Source organism: Colletotrichum aenigma, assembly GCF_013390185.1.
Source record: "Colletotrichum aenigma strain Cg56 chromosome Unknown KSG_Cg56_contig07, whole genome shotgun sequence".
NCBI lineage: Eukaryota > Fungi > Ascomycota > Sordariomycetes > Glomerellales > Glomerellaceae > Colletotrichum > Colletotrichum aenigma.
Window position 1 is genome coordinate 1,943,664 of NW_023500913.1, and position 18,404 is coordinate 1,962,067.

General features: G+C 54.9%; 5 protein-coding genes across 5 annotated transcripts; 3 read left to right on the plus strand and 2 right to left on the minus strand.

The window, feature by feature from the left end:
* Positions 1-8,272: 8,272 nt before the first annotated feature.
* GCR1-0 (G-protein coupled receptor 1) lies at positions 8,273-9,685 on the plus strand (the record flags this gene model as incomplete). Its single annotated transcript, XM_037326022.1, has 5 exons — positions 8,273-8,425; positions 8,474-8,837; positions 8,893-8,946; positions 8,996-9,198; positions 9,254-9,685. 5 exons carry the CDS (start codon positions 8,273-8,275, stop codon positions 9,683-9,685), a joined length of 1,206 nt encoding a protein of 401 aa, XP_037175202.1.
* Positions 9,686-10,061: 376 nt separating this feature from the next.
* Positions 10,062-11,554, minus strand: CGCA056_v010776 (uncharacterized protein; the record flags this gene model as incomplete). The annotated part of the gene is made up of 2 exons (XM_037326023.1): positions 10,062-11,504; positions 11,552-11,554. The coding sequence occupies 2 exons, from the start codon at positions 11,552-11,554 to the stop codon at positions 10,062-10,064; spliced, it is 1,446 nt and encodes a 481-aa protein (XP_037175203.1).
* A 1,113-nt stretch (positions 11,555-12,667) lies between these two features.
* Positions 12,668-13,801, minus strand: SPS19 (Peroxisomal 2,4-dienoyl-CoA reductase SPS19; the record flags this gene model as incomplete). Its single annotated transcript, XM_037326024.1, has 4 exons — positions 12,668-13,307; positions 13,363-13,427; positions 13,490-13,683; positions 13,747-13,801. 4 exons carry the CDS (start codon positions 13,799-13,801, stop codon positions 12,668-12,670), a joined length of 954 nt encoding a protein of 317 aa, XP_037175204.1.
* A 1,673-nt stretch (positions 13,802-15,474) lies between these two features.
* Positions 15,475-16,573, plus strand: tdiE-1 (putative methyltransferase tdiE; the record flags this gene model as incomplete). Its single annotated transcript, XM_037326025.1, has 6 exons — positions 15,475-15,502; positions 15,556-15,710; positions 15,762-15,799; positions 15,858-15,995; positions 16,047-16,466; positions 16,519-16,573. The coding sequence occupies 6 exons, from the start codon at positions 15,475-15,477 to the stop codon at positions 16,571-16,573; spliced, it is 834 nt and encodes a 277-aa protein (XP_037175199.1).
* Positions 16,574-17,269: 696 nt separating this feature from the next.
* ATG33 (Autophagy-related protein 33) lies at positions 17,270-18,177 on the plus strand (the record flags this gene model as incomplete). Its single annotated transcript, XM_037326026.1, has 3 exons — positions 17,270-17,332; positions 17,555-17,760; positions 17,814-18,177. 3 exons carry the CDS (start codon positions 17,270-17,272, stop codon positions 18,175-18,177), a joined length of 633 nt encoding a protein of 210 aa, XP_037175200.1.
* Positions 18,178-18,404: the final 227 nt, after the last annotated feature.

The window sequence follows — 18,404 nt, forward strand, 5'->3', positions numbered from 1 at the left end:
TGCTTGTACAGCACAGCACAGCACGGCACAGCACAGCACATACAGCGCATACAGCACACTGCCTACCTACCTAGGCCTAGGTAGGTGCTAGGTGCTAGGTGCTAGGTGTGATGCTGCATCAACTCGGCTCGCCTCGACACGCGCTGCATTCAACGCTTAAGCGCACACAGTCGAAGCAACGCCATGCACCAACCACCGAGCTGCCTGTTCCGTTCGTTTCTCTCAGCACAACACTTATGCGCATCGTTTGCTATGATTGATGGCCAGTTTGTCCTTCATGGCTTCATGGCTGTCGAGCAATGCACAAGACGACATGACACAACAAGAGCAGCAGCAACAGCATCATTAACAACAACACAACAGGGTCAGCTTCGCTTGGATCACCCATTCGGAACTCCCGATATTGCATGTCGTCAGCCAAAGTTGCGTCGGACAGCTTTGGTCTTGTTAGCAAAAAGCAACCGACACCAAGGCAAGCAACTCAACCTAGCACGGCACACAAGGCAAGTCAGAGCTTGAGGAATACATGCTCCGACCGGAAGGGATACTTGTCCATCGGGAGCTTGTCGCCTAGCAAGGCGCCTAGCAGCACCTGGCACCTGAGTCTTGACGCCTGAACAAAGACCTCCCGCCCTGACATTTCGCCGCGAAGAGAGACGTAGCTTGGTCATGTAGGTGTGTTGACAGGGGTCCCACCTGGGATATGTCCTGCACCTCCAGCGACAGCTCTCTGTCTCTTGGGTCCAAATTTGGTGTCCGTCACAACTCGATGGAGCGTCTGGTCTAGCATCCTCTCGCAAGACACTGAGACGGCCCTATCTTTCCCAGGTAATCAGCGCACGCTACACAGAAAAGGAAAGGAGAAAAATAAGAAATCTGTCTCGAGCAAGGGTCACTCGACGGCGTCTGACGTCTCCTCTCGCAAATGCCCGACCTGACCTTGTCGGGAGAGAAGCGGCAGCTGTACGTTTTCTCGAAGCATTTCTGCCCTTAACCAGCAAGCGAGGTTGAACCCAGAGGCGGCCCGCGGGCGGCCGTCGCCAGCAAAGGCTTCCTTGGACTCTCGAAACTTGCTCTCCATCTGCTCAACATGCTCCCGAGAAAGACATCGTGGTTTCCGATGAGTCTCTGTTTACCCCTCGGCGAGCCAGGGCAAATTTCCAAAAGAAGTGACAAACACGGAGGTCGCCATTTGCCAGACTCCGTCTTTCCTCCAGACCCTTTGCTGAACTTGTTCCCCTGGCACTCAAAACATACGCCCATCAAGGACAGCTACAATCAATCCCTGGCTTCCAGTCCGAATCAATCAATCAGAAAGTACAAATCTTTCCATCGGCACCGAAAAGCTCGCTCGGTTTCCAGCTCTTTACGGGATGGCCCTGAGCCACACACCACACCACCATTATCCGTTGTACACACAGGTCTCTCCGCAGGAACACACACTCCACGCGTCGGCAAGGGGTGTGGTGATAGCGGATTTACCTTGCAGCTGCCACGAGGCGTGCACTTAAGACCAGGGGTCCTGATACCTCCCGACCATGTATTCTCTTTCGTCCCCATGCCCCCGTCCACTGTCAAAGCCCTCCATCGCCTGATGGGGGAATTTCCTACCCATATCCACTGTCACAGACCTGGACCTTGCGAAGCGGAGAGACCTCAACCCTGGACCTCGCCGTCCGTCCGTCCTAACGACCGTTTTTTTGTTTTTTCGATGCAAGCGCTTCCGTCATGGCTCTCAGACATGGACAGGGTAGCTCAAATCCATTCACATTCTGATCAAAACCAATTGTTGCGCTCGCTCTCCTTTTCCCTCAAGGTACTTACCCTACCGCACGCCCTGGCCCTGCGCTCTCTCCCTCTCCTCGTCTCACTCATATATATCCCATCCGGCCTCGACTGATCTACCGTGAGTTTTCGAGAACCAGATTCTCGTGTGCCTAAATACAAAACCCTCCCAGGCCTCAGATACACCAGCAAGCGGGCTTATCACCTACGCCTCACATTACGCCTGTCATCTCTTCTTGCTCGCTCGCCCGTCCGTTCAACTTCGGACCTCATGTCCGACTTGTCCTAGAGCCAAAGGCCTTCTCTATCCACGCCATACAACGATATAAACCCAGGCATGCCATCACCTCTTCCAACAAGAACCGCCTGAACCGCAACCACTTGGATACTCAGCCCGCCCTAGCCGGCACTTCTTCTTCACACCAGACCTTTTTCATGTAAGCCTCTCACCTGCGGCGGAGACAGGTCCGAGACTGACCTCACCATTCAGCGTCTGACCTCACTGTCGCCCAACATGTGTGACTTCACCAAGAACTACTACATTTACACGTCATGCATCGACCCTGGCGCCCACTTCTTCAGAACCTCAGTGGACGGCAATCGGAATCGGACATGTGGCAAGGGGCCCCATGAGCGTTACATTGTCGTCCCCGGCCACTGCCCGCTCTGCGGTGGCTAGTCATGAAGCCACAGGGAGGACTTTTAATTCTCACTTACCGTTCTCACGCCTCGACCATCGACTGTTGCGTATCCGGGCGTCATCAGCAATGCGACCTTTCCCTTTGGTACGGCCAAGCCTTGGATGGAGCTGCAGCTCCGGCAGCCCGCCGCTCAAAGGTCTCGACGCGGGCAATTTCATTTATTCGGCGGTATGGCCAGGCGTTTTTGGGATCAGTAATCATACATATACGTCCGGAAAGCGAGACACAGCCGACCACGGGGTGTTCGACAAACTGCGGATCCGGGATGTCAGCCGATGGGGAACAGGTACGGCTGCAGACCCAAGACCGAGAGAACGTGGACATCCGGCGCGGCAACCTGGCGCGGCAGGAGAGGAAACTTTCCCCTGTCGTCAACTGTTAGGGGCGAAGCAGCCAGCCTGGGAGGGGCTCCCCTCAAATTGGGTTCTTGACCAACAAGGAGAAGGGAGATGGGACAGCGAAGAAGAAAAGCACAGCAAGCGAGCACTGAACTGCATCCGTCGATTGGCATAGCATTTGTTGGCTTTTCTGTTTTTTCTTTTCTTTTTTGGATGCCTCCTCGGTCAAAAGCTCTTGACTCGTTCTTCATACGCTGATGTTTGGTTTGAGATTTGCTCTTCTTTCTTTTTTCTGTTCATCACCGGCATAGCAAAGCAAATTCTGTTACTGCTCACTTTGGATGGGCTGGCAAAGCGGGCATTACGGCGTTTTTCGGGACTGGGTGTCGTTGCCTATGGGGGACAACCATAGGAAACAACAAGTTGTTATTATATTTTGTCATCATATTCAGGTTACTTTGCAGGCATGTACCACACACCATTTCGTCACTTTTGGCAAGACACACAAGACAAAGAGAGAGAGTGTGTGCCCACGGGCACTCTGATTGCAAGTTTTCAACGTCGCTTCTCCACCATCCTCGTGCCAAGACGCCGTCCTGTCCTCAAGTGTTTCCGAATATGTAGTTCGGCAGAGTCATCATTGTTAACAGCAGGGCTAGTATACCGAAATCTTCCTCATCTGGACGGCGGGCCTGTGTGACCCGACGCGAGCCTGCAACCTCCAAAACCCCACGACAATGAACCGCCTCCGCGCCGTCCGTTGCGTAACCACGGCCAGAGCCACAGGATGATGCCAATGGCTGTACCACCCGACGCCATATCGAGACATACAGCTGGCTTGCTCCTCCCATGGACCGACCGAGAACGGGACCGGCTACGGCTACGGCTACGGCTACGGCTACGGCGGGCTCATCACTCGGCAGCAGCGCAGGCAACCACAAGACCCGCCTCATGGGTATATAACAGGGCCGCCATATACCCTCCTTACATGGCCTGCGGTTTTGTTTTGTCTTTCATGCGAGCCCTTTCCTGATGCTCACCTCCCTCCCCATGTTTCTGCGCCGCCTCAACCCCTCTCGCTTCCCGCCTACGGCCCTGGACTCGCTCAACCCCTCATCCGTTCTATTGCCCCCGAGCCTGCCAGCCGGCGGCAAGAGGCTTGGAAGCCGCCCAAATCATTGGCGGTTGAGTCGGGAGCTATGAGCCGTCCCTGACCCTGGCATCGGGATCTTCTCTTAGTCTGCGAGCTGTGATTCGAAGAGCTAACCACCGCATCGCGATGAAAACGCCCGTCGCTCCTGTGAAGCTTACTATGGGACGGAGAGGTGTCGACAGACATCGAACAGGTTGCTATTTGATGGTTCCGCCGCAGCCAGCCATACCATCAGCCAGCCTGGCTGCATGCAGCCGGATCCTTTGATACTCGAAAGACCAGGACGCCGGGGTTGAGACTTGCTCACGTCGTACAGCTTGCCCCTTGAATCGCCTGCTGCGTGATTCCGGAGGTTTCTCGCGATATTTCCAAGCCTTGCCATCATATCGCGCATAAGGGTATTTGGATGGGTCTGACTGGGGCCTCGCTTATGGCCTGATCGACGCAACATGCGACACTAATGACAGCTGAGTGCAGCACCGCTGGCCTTTGCTATCTGGTCATCTGCATGCACGAGTCTCAAAACAGGTTGTGATGAGATTGTGTCGTTGGTCGCAAATACTGCAGCACTGACTAAGTTGCCCGCCCAGGTGCCTTCGTGGTCGTCGGATTTGAAGCTCTGCTTGGCCTCGGGCAACCTTAATCCTTCTTGTCAAACGTGACAGCAGGACCTGAGTGCTGGTTGTGAAGGGATGTGAGTCGACCACGTTTGCAACATGTGGGAGGACAGGCTTCGCGATGTCACCTTCGCAGGGTCATGGAAGACAGAGGCCATGTGCGACGCGCGCGGCGAGGTCTGTTGAGTTTGCGTTTCTCGTTCCCTGAGGATACGGCCGCCAGACGGAGCAGTGGATGGTGGAACTCAATGTGAGCATGACCATTGGCGATGGGTCGACGACGTTCATCACTCAACGCCGGTGGTAGATCGTGGGCCGCTATGCTCAATCCCAGCTTCAGGAGTGTGCCGATGGTCCAGCTGGGGAGTTTGACAGCTTGACAGATGGAGACGCTTTCAGCAAACCCACAGCATGGCACGCACCATGGTAGCAAATAAGTGTTGATCAGCGCCGTCTAGTGAAGCTTGCGGCGTCGGGGTTGCCCCGAAGTGCATTGAGTTGGGCAGAAGCACACAGCCCCCTGCTGTCAGCTATGGTCTCGACTCAGTGACGTGTGTTTCGAAGGTTTGCGAGTGGCCAGTATCCGCCGAGGAAGCAATGAGAGTGAAAGAGAAAATAAAAAATAAAAAAAAATGAGGCGATGCTGCGATGGAGCCGTGGAGCAAAGTGATGGGGGACACCACCTGGAGCATGCCTCTCCAACGTGGGACTCGAATTCGTACCAAAGCGGTCATGGCGGAGCGGGTCGAATTGACTTTGACAATAAGTGGGGGAATGGGGCCCGGCTCGAGCAACAGCAGGTGGGAAAATGGGAAAAAGACCAGGAAGTGTGCTCCGAAAGACGCAAGACGGGAGCGTAGGCTGATCCAAGCTCCCACCCTGTCCAGCACCTTTCCTCCTGAGTTGGAAACAGGTTTTGTCTGTTTCGTCAAAGTCAACCGATGCCGGCCTGAGAGTCTTGACCCGCAAGCAAGTTGGAGGTAGGCCTGAATAAGGTCCTCAGACGCCGTACGTGTGTGATGTGAGGTGTCCTGTGTCCTGTGTCCTGCTCCGGTCCGTGACTTCGGTGCCGAAAGTGCGCATCGGCCGCCGCCAACCTCCTCACCTGCGTTCGGTATGGGGCCAGCGTCCAAAACGGCGCCGTCTCCGGGGGTCAGCCACCATTTCAGCGTTGCATCGCCGAAACAGTATTCCGGGTACTGTGGCCTGACATAGACTGCCCTATGCACCTCTTCCAAGGGCGTCCCTAGGCCTGCATTTGATCGTCCCGGTGCTCCAGACCCGTCACCACCGCCGGAGACCTCAACTTAGCCTTTCCGTCACCTCCGGCCAAAATGTAGCCGACGGCGGGTTCCCCATCCCGACTCCCGACTCCAAGACGGGCTTCCCAGTTTGCCGTCCGATTCTTGAGGATTATCGTATGTTTCGACCGCACCCACCGAGTCAAGCGAGCGCTTGTCGACTTCAAAAGGTCCTCGTGCCCCGTCCTTGTCATCGTATTTTGTTTTTTCGACCCCGGCTGGGGTGTTCGGACCTGGAATATATCGATGTAATATGGTTCGTTCGTTGTCCGTGTCTATTTTGCCGCTCTGCCGTCCAACAACCCTGATCCTTGACGCTAAGGCCCTCCTGGCGGGGACGACCAGCTTCCCCTTTGATAGTGACACTTTTCTTCTCCATTTCCTGTCAGTTTCCTCTAGAGGCTCAAAACTGGGGTGCGTTGCCGACCTGGTCCTGGGCCGTCTCCGCCGCCTCGTCATCCCCCCGTCCTGGCGGCGCCGAATCCAACGCTCCGCAGCCGTCAAAACGGCAAAGTGGAGGAAGAGGACCTGGCGTCCGTCGTACGATGATTTCGAGTCAGTCGGATCACGTCCAGTCCTATGTTGTTGTGTAGGATGAGATTCCTGGTTGCAGCACGCAATTCGCATGCTGCATCTTGATGAAGCTGGATGGAACCGTGCCGGTGCCAACTCCACGTGTCGTTCCGTTCCCCGGCTCGGGAGATCCGAGTAACCGACGTCTTCGCACTCCCGAAGACGGTTCTGGCCCAAGCCGGCCCCTGGAAGTGCAGGGAGCGGCCGCCAGCAGTTCTCTCCTGCCATGAACACCCAGCCAAAGAACCGTTGCCCCAGTCTGGGTCCGCTCGTTCGATACCTTAATTAGACGAGACGAAGGTACGTTGAACGGGAGGTTGCATCTTGGACAAACCATTGGACTACCAGGAACCAGGGCGTTGGGTGACCGTGCCATTGTCCGACCCAGAATAGCTGTCATAATGAGGAACCAAGCACCTCACCGCCCCAACTGCCCGACACGTCGGCTCTCAAGGTCAACTGCCGATCGAGAGCGGCGAGACATTGCGATCGCTTGGACCCTCGGCCGGGGTTTTCCCGAGATCCATCCCACGATGGAGAAATGACAGGATACTAGCCCAACTTGGCTTCCCCAAGATCAAAGTTCAGGTCGATGGAGATTCTTCTGGTCGTCACGGTTTGGCCAGTGGGGTTCGACGAGTCGGCCAAGGCCGACAAATGAAGACGAGGACGAAGTATTTTGGCCGGTTACGATACCCGGTGGGAGTCCAGGGTACGATTAGCTGCGAATTGGTGTACTGGTCGTGGTTTAGCCTCGCCAGCGGATACGGAGTCAAAGTCGGAAGAGGCTCGACCGCCAACGCAGTTATTTGCTCGTGGGGATGGATGAAAACTCTTGCGGTGATGTTGACTTGGTGGAAGGTGCCCTTTTGAAGGATTGGAAAATACAGATCGATGGGAGCGGCAGTCATGTGTCAATGTCAAAGCACAGAGCACGGATGTGATGACCACCTCTTGCGGAAAGTGAGAATGGCATCGAGGGGCCAGCAGGGCCTTCTTTCCTTATTCCAGTGTCTTTCCGGATGCGGCATCCCCCACTCCTTCTCTCTTTCCTCGCTGTTTGTCCAATGATCTTATCTAGATTACTCCATGAGACGGTACCCAATGGAGAGGAAGGGCCAGTCTGAGACCATTCGCATGTAGCGCTCAAGTACATCTGCCCAGGTACACAGCTATGGAGTACCTTGTACACATACACAAGGTACATTGAACAGGTACGCACAGAATAGGTAGCCAGCAACTTTGAGGACTCCAAGGTCTCCAGTTGAGCTTTCACTCTTTCCCCAGATGCTCCTTGGAACCCGTCCCTGCGTCTGAGAGCCCTTGACTGCAATTGTAGTCCGTACTACGAGAGCCCTCGAGGCGTAATTTAGCCCCTATGCGGCAACTAACAGAATCGTCTGCGGTTCAATGTAGTCCAGTCTCACCTGCTATGGTGAGGATTGCTGCTGCGGCAGCACCTTCCGCCGTGGTTTTGGTTGTTTCCTTTCGCTGATACTGATGCATTGCGGCTGCTGACTACATCCCGAATCCCCTGAACTTCTTATCTCGCAAAGTACCTGATATTGATGGCTTCCTCTGGTTTCAAGTTTTCGTGCTGCGAATGATGGCAATCACGCGACATGACGTTCTCCAGCAATCGACCCCAATGCCATCGTCACTGCGCCGTGCTATGCTTAGGCTTGGATGATCAATAGCCTGCACCGCGTCTTCTCCCATCTCCTCTGACCCCAGCCAAGTGTCCAGACAGACCTATCGTACTACACGATACGCGAAGTGGACATTTCGGCACACATCGCTTGCCATGCGTGCAACTATCGTCCTTCCCAGGAACGAGTGGGATGGGGCCTTATCAGCACCCCCTTCCCAGGACGAAGTCCGACTACAGAGCATCGTCATTCTCGTCGTTTCAATTGTGTCGATTCTTGGCGCAGGATGGATCATGCTCAGTTTCTGGGTAAGTTACAAACTGAAATTAAGTCTCTTCAGCTGACAAGCTGCGAAGCTATTTCCAAATCTGCGCTCATTCCGCCACCGTCTTATTCTTGGCCTCGCCATGAGCGACCTCATCATGGCCGTCAACTTCCTCTGCTCCACTGCGATGAATATATCCGGTCGACTTATCGGTGCACCCGAGAATGCCACCTTCTGTAGCTACAACGGCTTCATGACGCAGTTCTTCGTTATACAAACCGACTATTGGGTTCTCACTATTGCCGTTTGCACATATTTCATCCTTGCTGGCCACAAGAGACAATCGACGTGGATTCAAAACCATGAATATCTTATCTGGTCACTCCCCTGGCTTTTCTCAACTATTTGGGCGCTCATCGGCCTCGTCAAAGACGCATACCGCGACATAGGCGCTTGTAAGTCACACCCCTGCGAAGTGTGGCTAGTTTGCAGACTCTAATCCACCTTTAGGGTGCTGGTTCGAATCCGATCGGACTCGTCTACTGGTCAACTTCGTCCCACGATGTAAGCGCCCGTTGGTTGTTCACATGGGCTTCAGCTGAAACACATACAGGGGTCATCATAGCCACTATGTTTGTCCTATATGCCTATCTCTACGTCGTTCTTTACAGAGCACATAATGAACTGAGCTCGGTGGTGGACGAGGTGTCCGGGCATACGACCCCTGTCAGAAGCGTTGATACCAGCTTTCAAGACGACAGCTTTGGTGGCGAGCGTCAGGCCCGTTCATCAGCCACGTTGCGAAGACTGAGAAAGGTTTGAGGTCAAAGGTTGCGTAGACGCCAAAGACTGACTGACTAACTCTGCACAGATTGCCCGCTTGATGCTGTTGTACCCTCTCGCATACGCCGTCATCTGGTCACTTCCAACGGCGATTAGAATATACAACTCAACAACGGAAGCTGCAGCACCATTCGCTCTGCAGACTATCGATAAAGCAAGCATCGTGGTTCAAGGCTTGGTCGACGCGGTTATCTACGGCCTGAATGAGACTTCGTGGTCGAGTTGGCGTGCCCGCTTGTCACGTCATGGGTACCCCACTCTGGCGACGATGAATGCAGACGATGCAAACGAACCACGAGCGAGAGAACGTGAACAGAGATCTTGTCGACCGGCATGCGGGAGAGGAAGAGAGATTACAGAATCGACGGGTTCAGGGCCTTCAACCCTCGTCGAGCCACAAGATGCGATTGAACTAAGAGATTTTACGACCGAGCCGCATCGAAAAGGTATCAGAGAATAAGTCAGGGTTGAAATTTATTGGGGCCTCGGAGAGAAGGGTGACACTTTTATCATGGCCCATACATGGGCCACAACCAAGCCTGGCCGGTTTGTTCTTGGAAGGCCCAGACCCAATTTCAGTTCAGTAGGTGTTGTTGCTGCACTTTGTTAGACGTAATTGAACTATTCGGCCCATTGATATACTATTCGACTGCCATAAGCTGGAGAGCAAACACAGAGATACTCGTGAATTCGTCCTTGATCTAGACGTGATATCAACGTTAAATTACTACGTCATGTGGCTCGAAAGCAAGCTTCCATCCTTACTACAAGACATGGTCTTCATGAATCATTGAACTTCCCCCTTCTTCTTGATACATCACACACAAATGACTTCTTTAAGCCTTGGTTCCTGAGGTCTCGGCGGCAGAGGTTGCAGGGTTGGCCTTGGACTTCTTGGCCAAGCGCAAACCGCCAATGGCCATAACCAGGGCCTCGATGCCGAGCACGACGACAAGGGTGACGAGAGCGCCGATGACACCGGCAACGGGGGTAGAGATGCGGTTGGCGTCCTTGTTGGAGGAGCCGGAGCCGGTGGAGTTTGCGCCGCCGTCCAGACCAAGCGCAGAGGCGCAGGTGCCCGTGGAGTTGCCGCAGGCGGTGCACCAGGCCTTGGTGTCCTTGACGGCGAACTTCTGCATCTCGGTGACGAAGGTGTTCCAGGGGAGGAGCGTCTCGGACTGTCCGAAGAGGGGGTACGCGGTCAGGTTGTTCTGGCCGGCGGGGCCGTTGGCGAAGCGGAAGCGCACCGAGACGTCGTCGGCGGCCGGGGCGGAGGCGGAGGCGTTGGTGACGAGCTCGAAGACCATGGAGGAGGCGTAGTCGACGACCTCGGTGAAGCTGGAGGACGCCTTCTGCAGCTGCGCAAGGCCGAAGAAGGAGGAGAAGGTGGCGTAGGCGCCGAACTGGATGTTGGCCTTTGTGGAAGAGGCCTTGGCGGCGTTGGCGAGGGTCGAGTTGAGGGCGACGAGGATCTGGCCGGCCAGGACCTTGCCGGCGATGGCGCGGATGGGGTCGCTCTCGTTGTAGGCCAGGTTCCACTCGTGGACGTCGGCGTAGGTCTTGAGCTGGGCGAGGGTGCTGTTCGTCAGCAGGCTCTCGGAGGAGATGGTGTCGTTGTGGATGGTGGCGACGTTGACGAGGTCGAAGATGGTGTAGGCGTTCTCGAAGGTGGCCGTCTTGGAGGAGAAGGTGCCGTTGATGACGGGCAGCAGGCCCTGGTAGAAGTCGGCGGAGGCGTCGCTGTAGTTCTTGTACTCGGGGGAGGAGAAGTAGTTGTTGGAGCTGACGACGGCGTTGCCGCAGCCACTGCCGCCCTGGAGCCACTCGCTGTTCTCGGCATCCTGGGAGGTGGCGGCGTTGCTGACGGCGTTGACGGGGACGTACTGGTAGCCGCCTAGGGGCGCCTCGACGCTGGTGCCGTTGGCGAGGGTGTTGGCCGTGCCGGCGGGAGGGTAGAAGCCCTGCAGCCAGGCGTAGGCGGAGGACTGGAGGACGACGTCGGTGGGGGAGGTGACGGCGAGCTGCTCGGGGCGGACCTCGTCGGTGCTCAGGGAGCGAATCTGCTGTGAGGCGTTGGAGCTGACGTAGCGGGAGCGATAGTAGAGGCCGGAGCTGTAGACCTCGTCGGCGCCGAGGTCAGTGAAGCGGACCGGGGGCCACTTTTTGGCGGTGCGGTCGCCGTGACGGTGGAAGATGTAGATTCCGAGGACCGTCTCGGCGGCGGCCGGGACAATGGGCAGGCCAAGGGCCAACAGGAGCTTGAGTTCCATCTCGGGTGTCTGTGTTTTGGTGTCAGTAAACCATGCGCTGTCCGTTGTCGCATTACCATTGAGAATCAGGAATGTCTGGCTTACGTTGTGAAGTTGATTAGGTTTAGGAATCTAAAGACTTGCGGTCGACACAATAGTACAACACGGTCCCAGCCGGTTCGTTATTCCCGTCTAGGAGAGGAAGACGAAGAATTCTCAAGGTGAGCAAGCGACCTTGGAGATGGAGAGAAAGCCTGGCACGTCCAGGAAAGCGCCCTCCAGCTGCCAGAGCCGGGCATCGCCGACTCTTTAACCATCGCCGACCGTCGGCTTCCGCACCTCATGACTGGCGGAATGCAGGAAAAGAGAGACGGCGAATCCCTCAGGGACCCCTCAGCCCACCACACACCTCTTCTTCCCGAATACCATCTCCATTGCTGCAGCAGCGTGTGTCTCTCCACCAAGGCTTGACCCGCTTCCTAGCTCCGGACCAGTCGATGGTTCGCGATAAAGGAGGGGTAAGAGAAAAGCACCAGCCACGGTGAGTACTTTCGTAGTAATTGCAACTTATCACCGGCCGCGCCCTATCAATTGCAGCCAAACAACCGCGGGAGGAATCTGCGTTCGGGGTCGGGATGAACGTCGGGATGGGCCTGAAGCAGGCAACTCGTGCGTCCAATTAGTCAAATGGCGAAGAGTGTCCCCACACCATCTGCAACCTATCGCCTGCAGGTCGAGGGATGTGGATGCCGGCTTGGCTCAAAGCTTGAGTTGCGCCGCACGCAGCCGGCCTATTCAAGAGCCGCTAATCAATTACCTTAGTTGACGAGGTGACAAAACGAAAAGTTCCCCTAGGCATGCAAAACGAGGGCGCCGCCGCTGCATCTCCGCTCCGCGGCTTTGGGCTGTCGGGCGGTTAAGACAATGCAAGGCGGGAGTGCCTCGTGCCGACAGCCGGAGATTGATAAGATTTCATTATCGGATTGAAACAGCGTGGCTGGAACATTCAATCTGTTTGATTTTCCATAATTCGCAATATCTAACATGTAGGGCGCATCAGCAACCGCCCACGCGACATCAACTTACAATCTGCGAACCCCAGTCTCTCTGTCCAATTCCGCGGAGTTGTTGGAGCAGTGTTTTGCAGACCCCACAACCAGAAACCCCCCCTGCCTCTCAAGCCACCGTCCATTTCACAATTTGGAAGTCGGCTTGCGCCCGCTCTTCACGTGCTTCGAGATCTCGCCCTTGAGCAGGAATTCCGGGTACTTCATGTCTTCATCGGTTCCGACTCCCAGCGCACTCTGCCGCCTCCACGCCCCACCGTCAACGGGAATCGCCTGGCCGTTGACGAAGCTGCCGGCATCACTGAACAGGTAGACGGTGGAGTCGGCGATATCGCGGATGTAGCCCCACCGGCCCTGGGGAACGACGGCATCGGCCCTCGATTGGTCGGCCTTGGCGCTGGAGAGACGTTCCATGCCCTCCGTGTCCTTGATCGGGCCCGGTGCGATGACATTGCTCGTGACACCATACGGGCCGTACTCCAAACACACGGAACCCATGAGGGCATCAACGGCAGCCTTGGCGGCCGAGACGTGTGCTTGCAGTGGCATGCCGGTGTAGTGAAAAGTCGCCGAGACGAAGATGATGCGGCCACCGGTCAGGCCGTCCTTGCTAGGCGTGGGGTTTCTCTTGGCCGACTCAACCAGGTACGGAAGAGTGGCTTTGAGGGTGTTGAAAGTTCCCAGCACGTCAATGTCCATGACAGCCTTGAAGGCGTTGGGGCTCATGGTGGACAAGGGCGCAATGAAGTTGCCGGCAGCGCCTGCACTACCGGGCCGTCAGTCTCGGAGCCGGATTGGGCCCATTGAAAAGCGGCACTTACATGACAAAGTCGATGCTGCCGAGCTCCTTGGCACATCTGTCGGCCGCGTCCTGCAGGTTCTGGGGCTGAACGGCGATATGTCAGTTTCCGATGTCTCTACGGGGGCGGCTGGTGCAGCGTTGCATACATTCCGGACGTCGCATCCACCGATGCCGATGACCTTGGCGCCTGGTCTCGCAGTGGCCAGATCCTTGGCCATGGACTCTGTCTTTTCGACATTTCTGCCAATGATACACGCATTCGCTCCGAGGCGGACAAGAGCGCGGGTTTGGGCGCTGCAAATGGTTCCAGCACCGCCGGTGACAAAGGCAACTCTGTCATCTGGAGACACACGTGAGTCTCACCGGTGTTCTTGAGCAACAACGGTACCACGGGTAAACGTACTGAATATTCCGTCCTTCCATACCGGACTCAGGTACTCGGACTCGGGAATAGGCATGATGGCAGAGTGTGTTTGTGGAGAACAACGTGTGAGGGTGACGATGCGGTCTATTCCCAGACAAACACGGCGCGGTGGATCTGCTTCCCACGGGATTGGTGAGGTAAGGCGGAATAAGCGTGAGAATACGACGACGACGATTCCGACTACAGGCCTCTGTGGATCCGATGGCTGCACAAATACCGGATGGTATGCCGATCTATGTGGCACAAGAAAAAAGAAACGAAAAAAAAGGTCCGGCAGGAGCAGCGGTTGCTTTTGGGTGTCGGACGGCAGGCAGAGTGCAGCTCAGATCGCGGACGGTAGTGACGCGACGAACCTCGGTAAGGTCGGCGAACGGAGCCTGCCGCACGGTGAGAGCAATAGTGATTAGTCGACGGGTGTGCTTATGTCAGCTTTCTGCCAACCGACGGGCCAAGGAACCCAGGTCGAAATAGCGGAACTGCACCTCACTCAGCCCGCGTGCCACGGCTGATTGGCGGGCATGCAATACAGCGCGGAACAGCGCTGGGTGAGCTTGCCTAGGCTCATCGCTGAGCTCCGGAACGTACCACAACTTCTTACCTAGGTCACCTTACCTAGGTACCCCCTCCTAGGTACCCCATACGGACGCTAATTTAGCGCCCATCATCCCCGGAGCTATCTCCTTATCCCCTAACGAACATCGAATCGAAGAAATAGAGTGCCTCACACTCCTTCAAAAGGAACTGAGGGCCTATGTGAGCAGCACCCTAAAAAAAAAACTCTGCTGGATCACTCGCTTTAGTATAAACAGCTTCCGCTTGCCTCGAATTCGCCAAAGTTCCCTATGCTGGAACACATCCTTTTCCCGTGAGGTTTGGACCGTACTTCCACTACCATCGTCCAGCAACTCAACTTATTATCAGCGTTAAACGACGCATGTTTCCAAACCCCTCACGCACACACAGAACCACATTAATACAGGATGTAGTCCATCTCTATAGAACAATAATACACCACCTAGAAGAATAAGCAGGGACTTTGATCACAATCAACATCCCAACCCCTAAGTCAGGATAAAGCCTTAGCTGGGCAGCCCAGATGCGCCAACAACAATACCCACCTCATTATTAAATCTATCAAATCAAAGCTTTCCAGACCCTTAACTGATATAGATATTTTCCAAAGGAGTAAATAGAACCCAAGAGCGCATTATGCCAATGCTACCAACGTGCATATTTTCTTCTGGGCGAGGAGAGAGGTAACACCCATAGCTCTTGGACAGATAAATGGTACCACGCCCATCAAACCTCAGGCAAGATTCATCATTTCTCAAGGAACTCCATGATACCCAAACGCCCATGATGTGGCAAAATCCTCTGGTCAACAACGGTTCAGTTATTACCCCTGGCGAGAATGTAGGACCACATCGAACAGGACCTTTCAAGATTCATCTCATAGGCATTATAGGACACGGATAACACCACATCAGACCTCGCTGTCGTAGGTCTACTTTGTCTCGCTCAAACATACAAATAAGCTGCTAAATATCATCTCAGAGTGTTGCGTCGTCAACCACTAGTATTGCTAGTTCGGTACTCAGGTTTCGCATCGAGAATGGGAGAACCCATCACTCATACAGGGAGGGCAGTAAGTGAGGCTAGATGTATGACATAAACGTGGGCTTACGTGCGTAGGATGCAGCTATCCCAATGACGAAAAAAGAGAACGAAAGGCTCGGTATGCTCTAATCCTGCTGTTCAAAAACCGAGCTTGTCTCACAGCTTCTCTAGATCTGCAACACAACCTGATGCTTCTCACCTTGCACGAGAAGTTGGGCCTCGCCACGCCTAACGACCAGGATTTCAGGGTCAAGCGTGTGCTCGATGTTGGAACTGGCACCGGACTCTGGGCGATCGACTTCGCTGACGAGCACCCCGACGCAGAAGTAGGTGAATCCTGCAAGCCATAAATACTCGAACGCTCACACGTGCCACAGGTTCTCGGGACAGATCTCTCTCCAGTTCAGACAACACAGTGAGTACAACATATTAGGAATTCAGCTGCTGCCGCTGCTGTAGCTTACGTTTGAAAGTGTTCCGCCCAACGTCAAATTCGAGATTGACGACGTGGAAGAACCCTGGACGTACAGTCAACCTTTCGATTATATCCATGTCCGCGGGATGACATCGAGCATTTCGGACTGGAAGAAGTTTTTTGGTCAATGTTTTGCGTAAGCGTCCCACCTCCAGGTAGCGTCGATTTGGCTAAACAGAGAGACCAGGAACCTCGAGCCCGGTGAGTATCTTGAGCTTCAAGAAGGTCACATGCGACCTGAGTGCGACGATGGAACTCTCACACGTGAGCATGCTATTTCAAAGTGGGTAGATTACTTGGAGCAAGCAAGCGCCAAATTCAACCGCCCTTTCGTAGACTGCCCTAGTCTGGTGAAAGTCGTTGAAGAAGCAGGCTTCGTTGACGTAAAGTTAACGAAATTCAAATGGCCTCTTAATCCATGGGCTAAAGACAATCATTACAAGCTCCTCGGCGAATGGACTGAGGAGAACTTCATGGAGGGTATCGAGGCTTGGACCCTTGCTCCATTGACCAGGGCTCTGGAATGGACGAGAGAGGAAGTCTTGGTCTTCCTGACACAGGTGCGGAAAGAACTGAGGGACAGAAGCATACATGCATACCTCCCCATGTGAGTTGGAACCTTCCGTCTTCATGTTTGACAGCAAAACTGACAGTGCCAGTTTCGTGATTCATGGAAGAAAGCCTCTCCAGGCAGGCGACGAAGGGGAGCAGTGACGAAGAGAGGCACGGAGGAAGACAAATTGTGAGGTTCAACATGAGAACGATAGCCAGAAAGGACTCAATCGCATGTTCTTAGATAGACTATTTTTGTTCTCCATCTAACAAGTCCTGGAGATCATTTCCTCGGCGATGAGTCGGGATTCCGGTGATTGATAACACAATTTATGTATGTTATGCAGCGCAACTTGTGCACGATTCGCAACCTCGGTGCAAGTTGAAGTGCGAGCAGAAAGCACGGATAATTTTAAGCTCAGCTTACCCCATATGACAGACCCACATAAGGTACCCACCCAAAGCAGCCAACCAAATCGAAGCAAAACAACCAAAACAGCCCCTCTCTTCTGTACCTATTCCCGCGCAAGCGGCAAGCGGCAAGGCGGGAACGTCGTCAGAGAGCGTCAGTCAATCAATCATTCCGACCCAACCCCATCCCCAAACCGAGACCTTTCACTCGTGCCGTGCCTTGCTTCCCCTCGACACCCAAGTGGTCAGGTCCCAAGCCAAGGTCAGATCAGGTTCAACAAAGGGTCGCACCAGAACCCCCTCCATCAGCGACCAACCGACGACTACCATCCAGCAACCGTCAGATTTCGATTTCTGCGGCGACACTTCGACTCTTGCATCCTCATCATCATCGCACTTGTCTCCAACCTCCCCTTATTCTTCCCCGAGCCTTCACCCCCCGCCACCATGACTTCTAAAGGAGTCTCGCTCCTGAAGTTCGTGGGAACTGTTTCCCTCGGTCTTCTGACTGTACGTCGCTGCCCCTGCTCTCTCTCTCTCTCCCCCGCTCGAACGCACCGACCCGGCCTGTCGTCGGATCACCAGTGACGCCACTATTCCCATCCCCTCCACCTCCCCGCACTCGCATCCTGAACCCCGGCACAATTTGACAATGCATGCCCTTGCTCATAGTCTTCCATTTACGACCCAAACATCGCATCGCATCGAAAAGCTGACTTTTTTATTCAACAGGGCCTCTCCTACTCCCTCTCGACTGTGACCGTCCCCTCGATCCTCTCCCTCCCCTCCGCATCCGACGCCCTCCGAGCCTTCCAGAACCTCTACCCCAGCGCGAACACCCGTTTGCGCATTCTCACCGGAGTGTCCACCGCCTCGTTTCTCTTCGCCTTCTTCCTCTCCCGCGCGCCTTCCGTCACCCCTACCTCGTCTACGCTTCCGTCCTCTGCCTCGCCTCCGGTGCCGCCGAGCAAATCACACCCTATGTCCTGAGCTCTCCCGAGTCCTCCTCGGAGGCCATCGCCGCTCGTCGCCAGGCCCGCCGTGAGCGTGAGGACGCCCGCAAGGCCGCTCGCATCGCGCGCCAGGAGGCCCGTATGGAGGCTAGCTACGAGGTCCTTGGCGACACCCACAGCGACGCCGCGAGCGACGGCGAAGCTGCCGCCGCTGCCGCTTTTGCCGAGGAGGAGGAGAACTTCAACGGCGAGGAGATCCGCGTCGTGGTTGATGGCTTCAGGAAGACCCAGATTGTGCAGACAGCCATCGCCTCGGTCGGTTTCCTGATGTCCGTCATCGGCATCTGGGGCGACGGCGCCATTCAGGTCTTCCAGACCGAGACCGTTATTGTCGGTGTATAAGAGGCGTTGATGGCCTAAGAGATATGATTATTGCAAGATTGTTTGCGTATAGGAGTCATGATATTGAGGGGGGCTGGGAACACGATGCTACATCACTACCACTGTCTACGAGGCACTGTCGAACTCGTTATATATTCTTCCTTACTTACCCCGACTAATCAGAGTCGGATAACTGGCAAAAATAGACCACCGAAGCTAAACCGAGTTTAAACTCGCCTTTACAATGC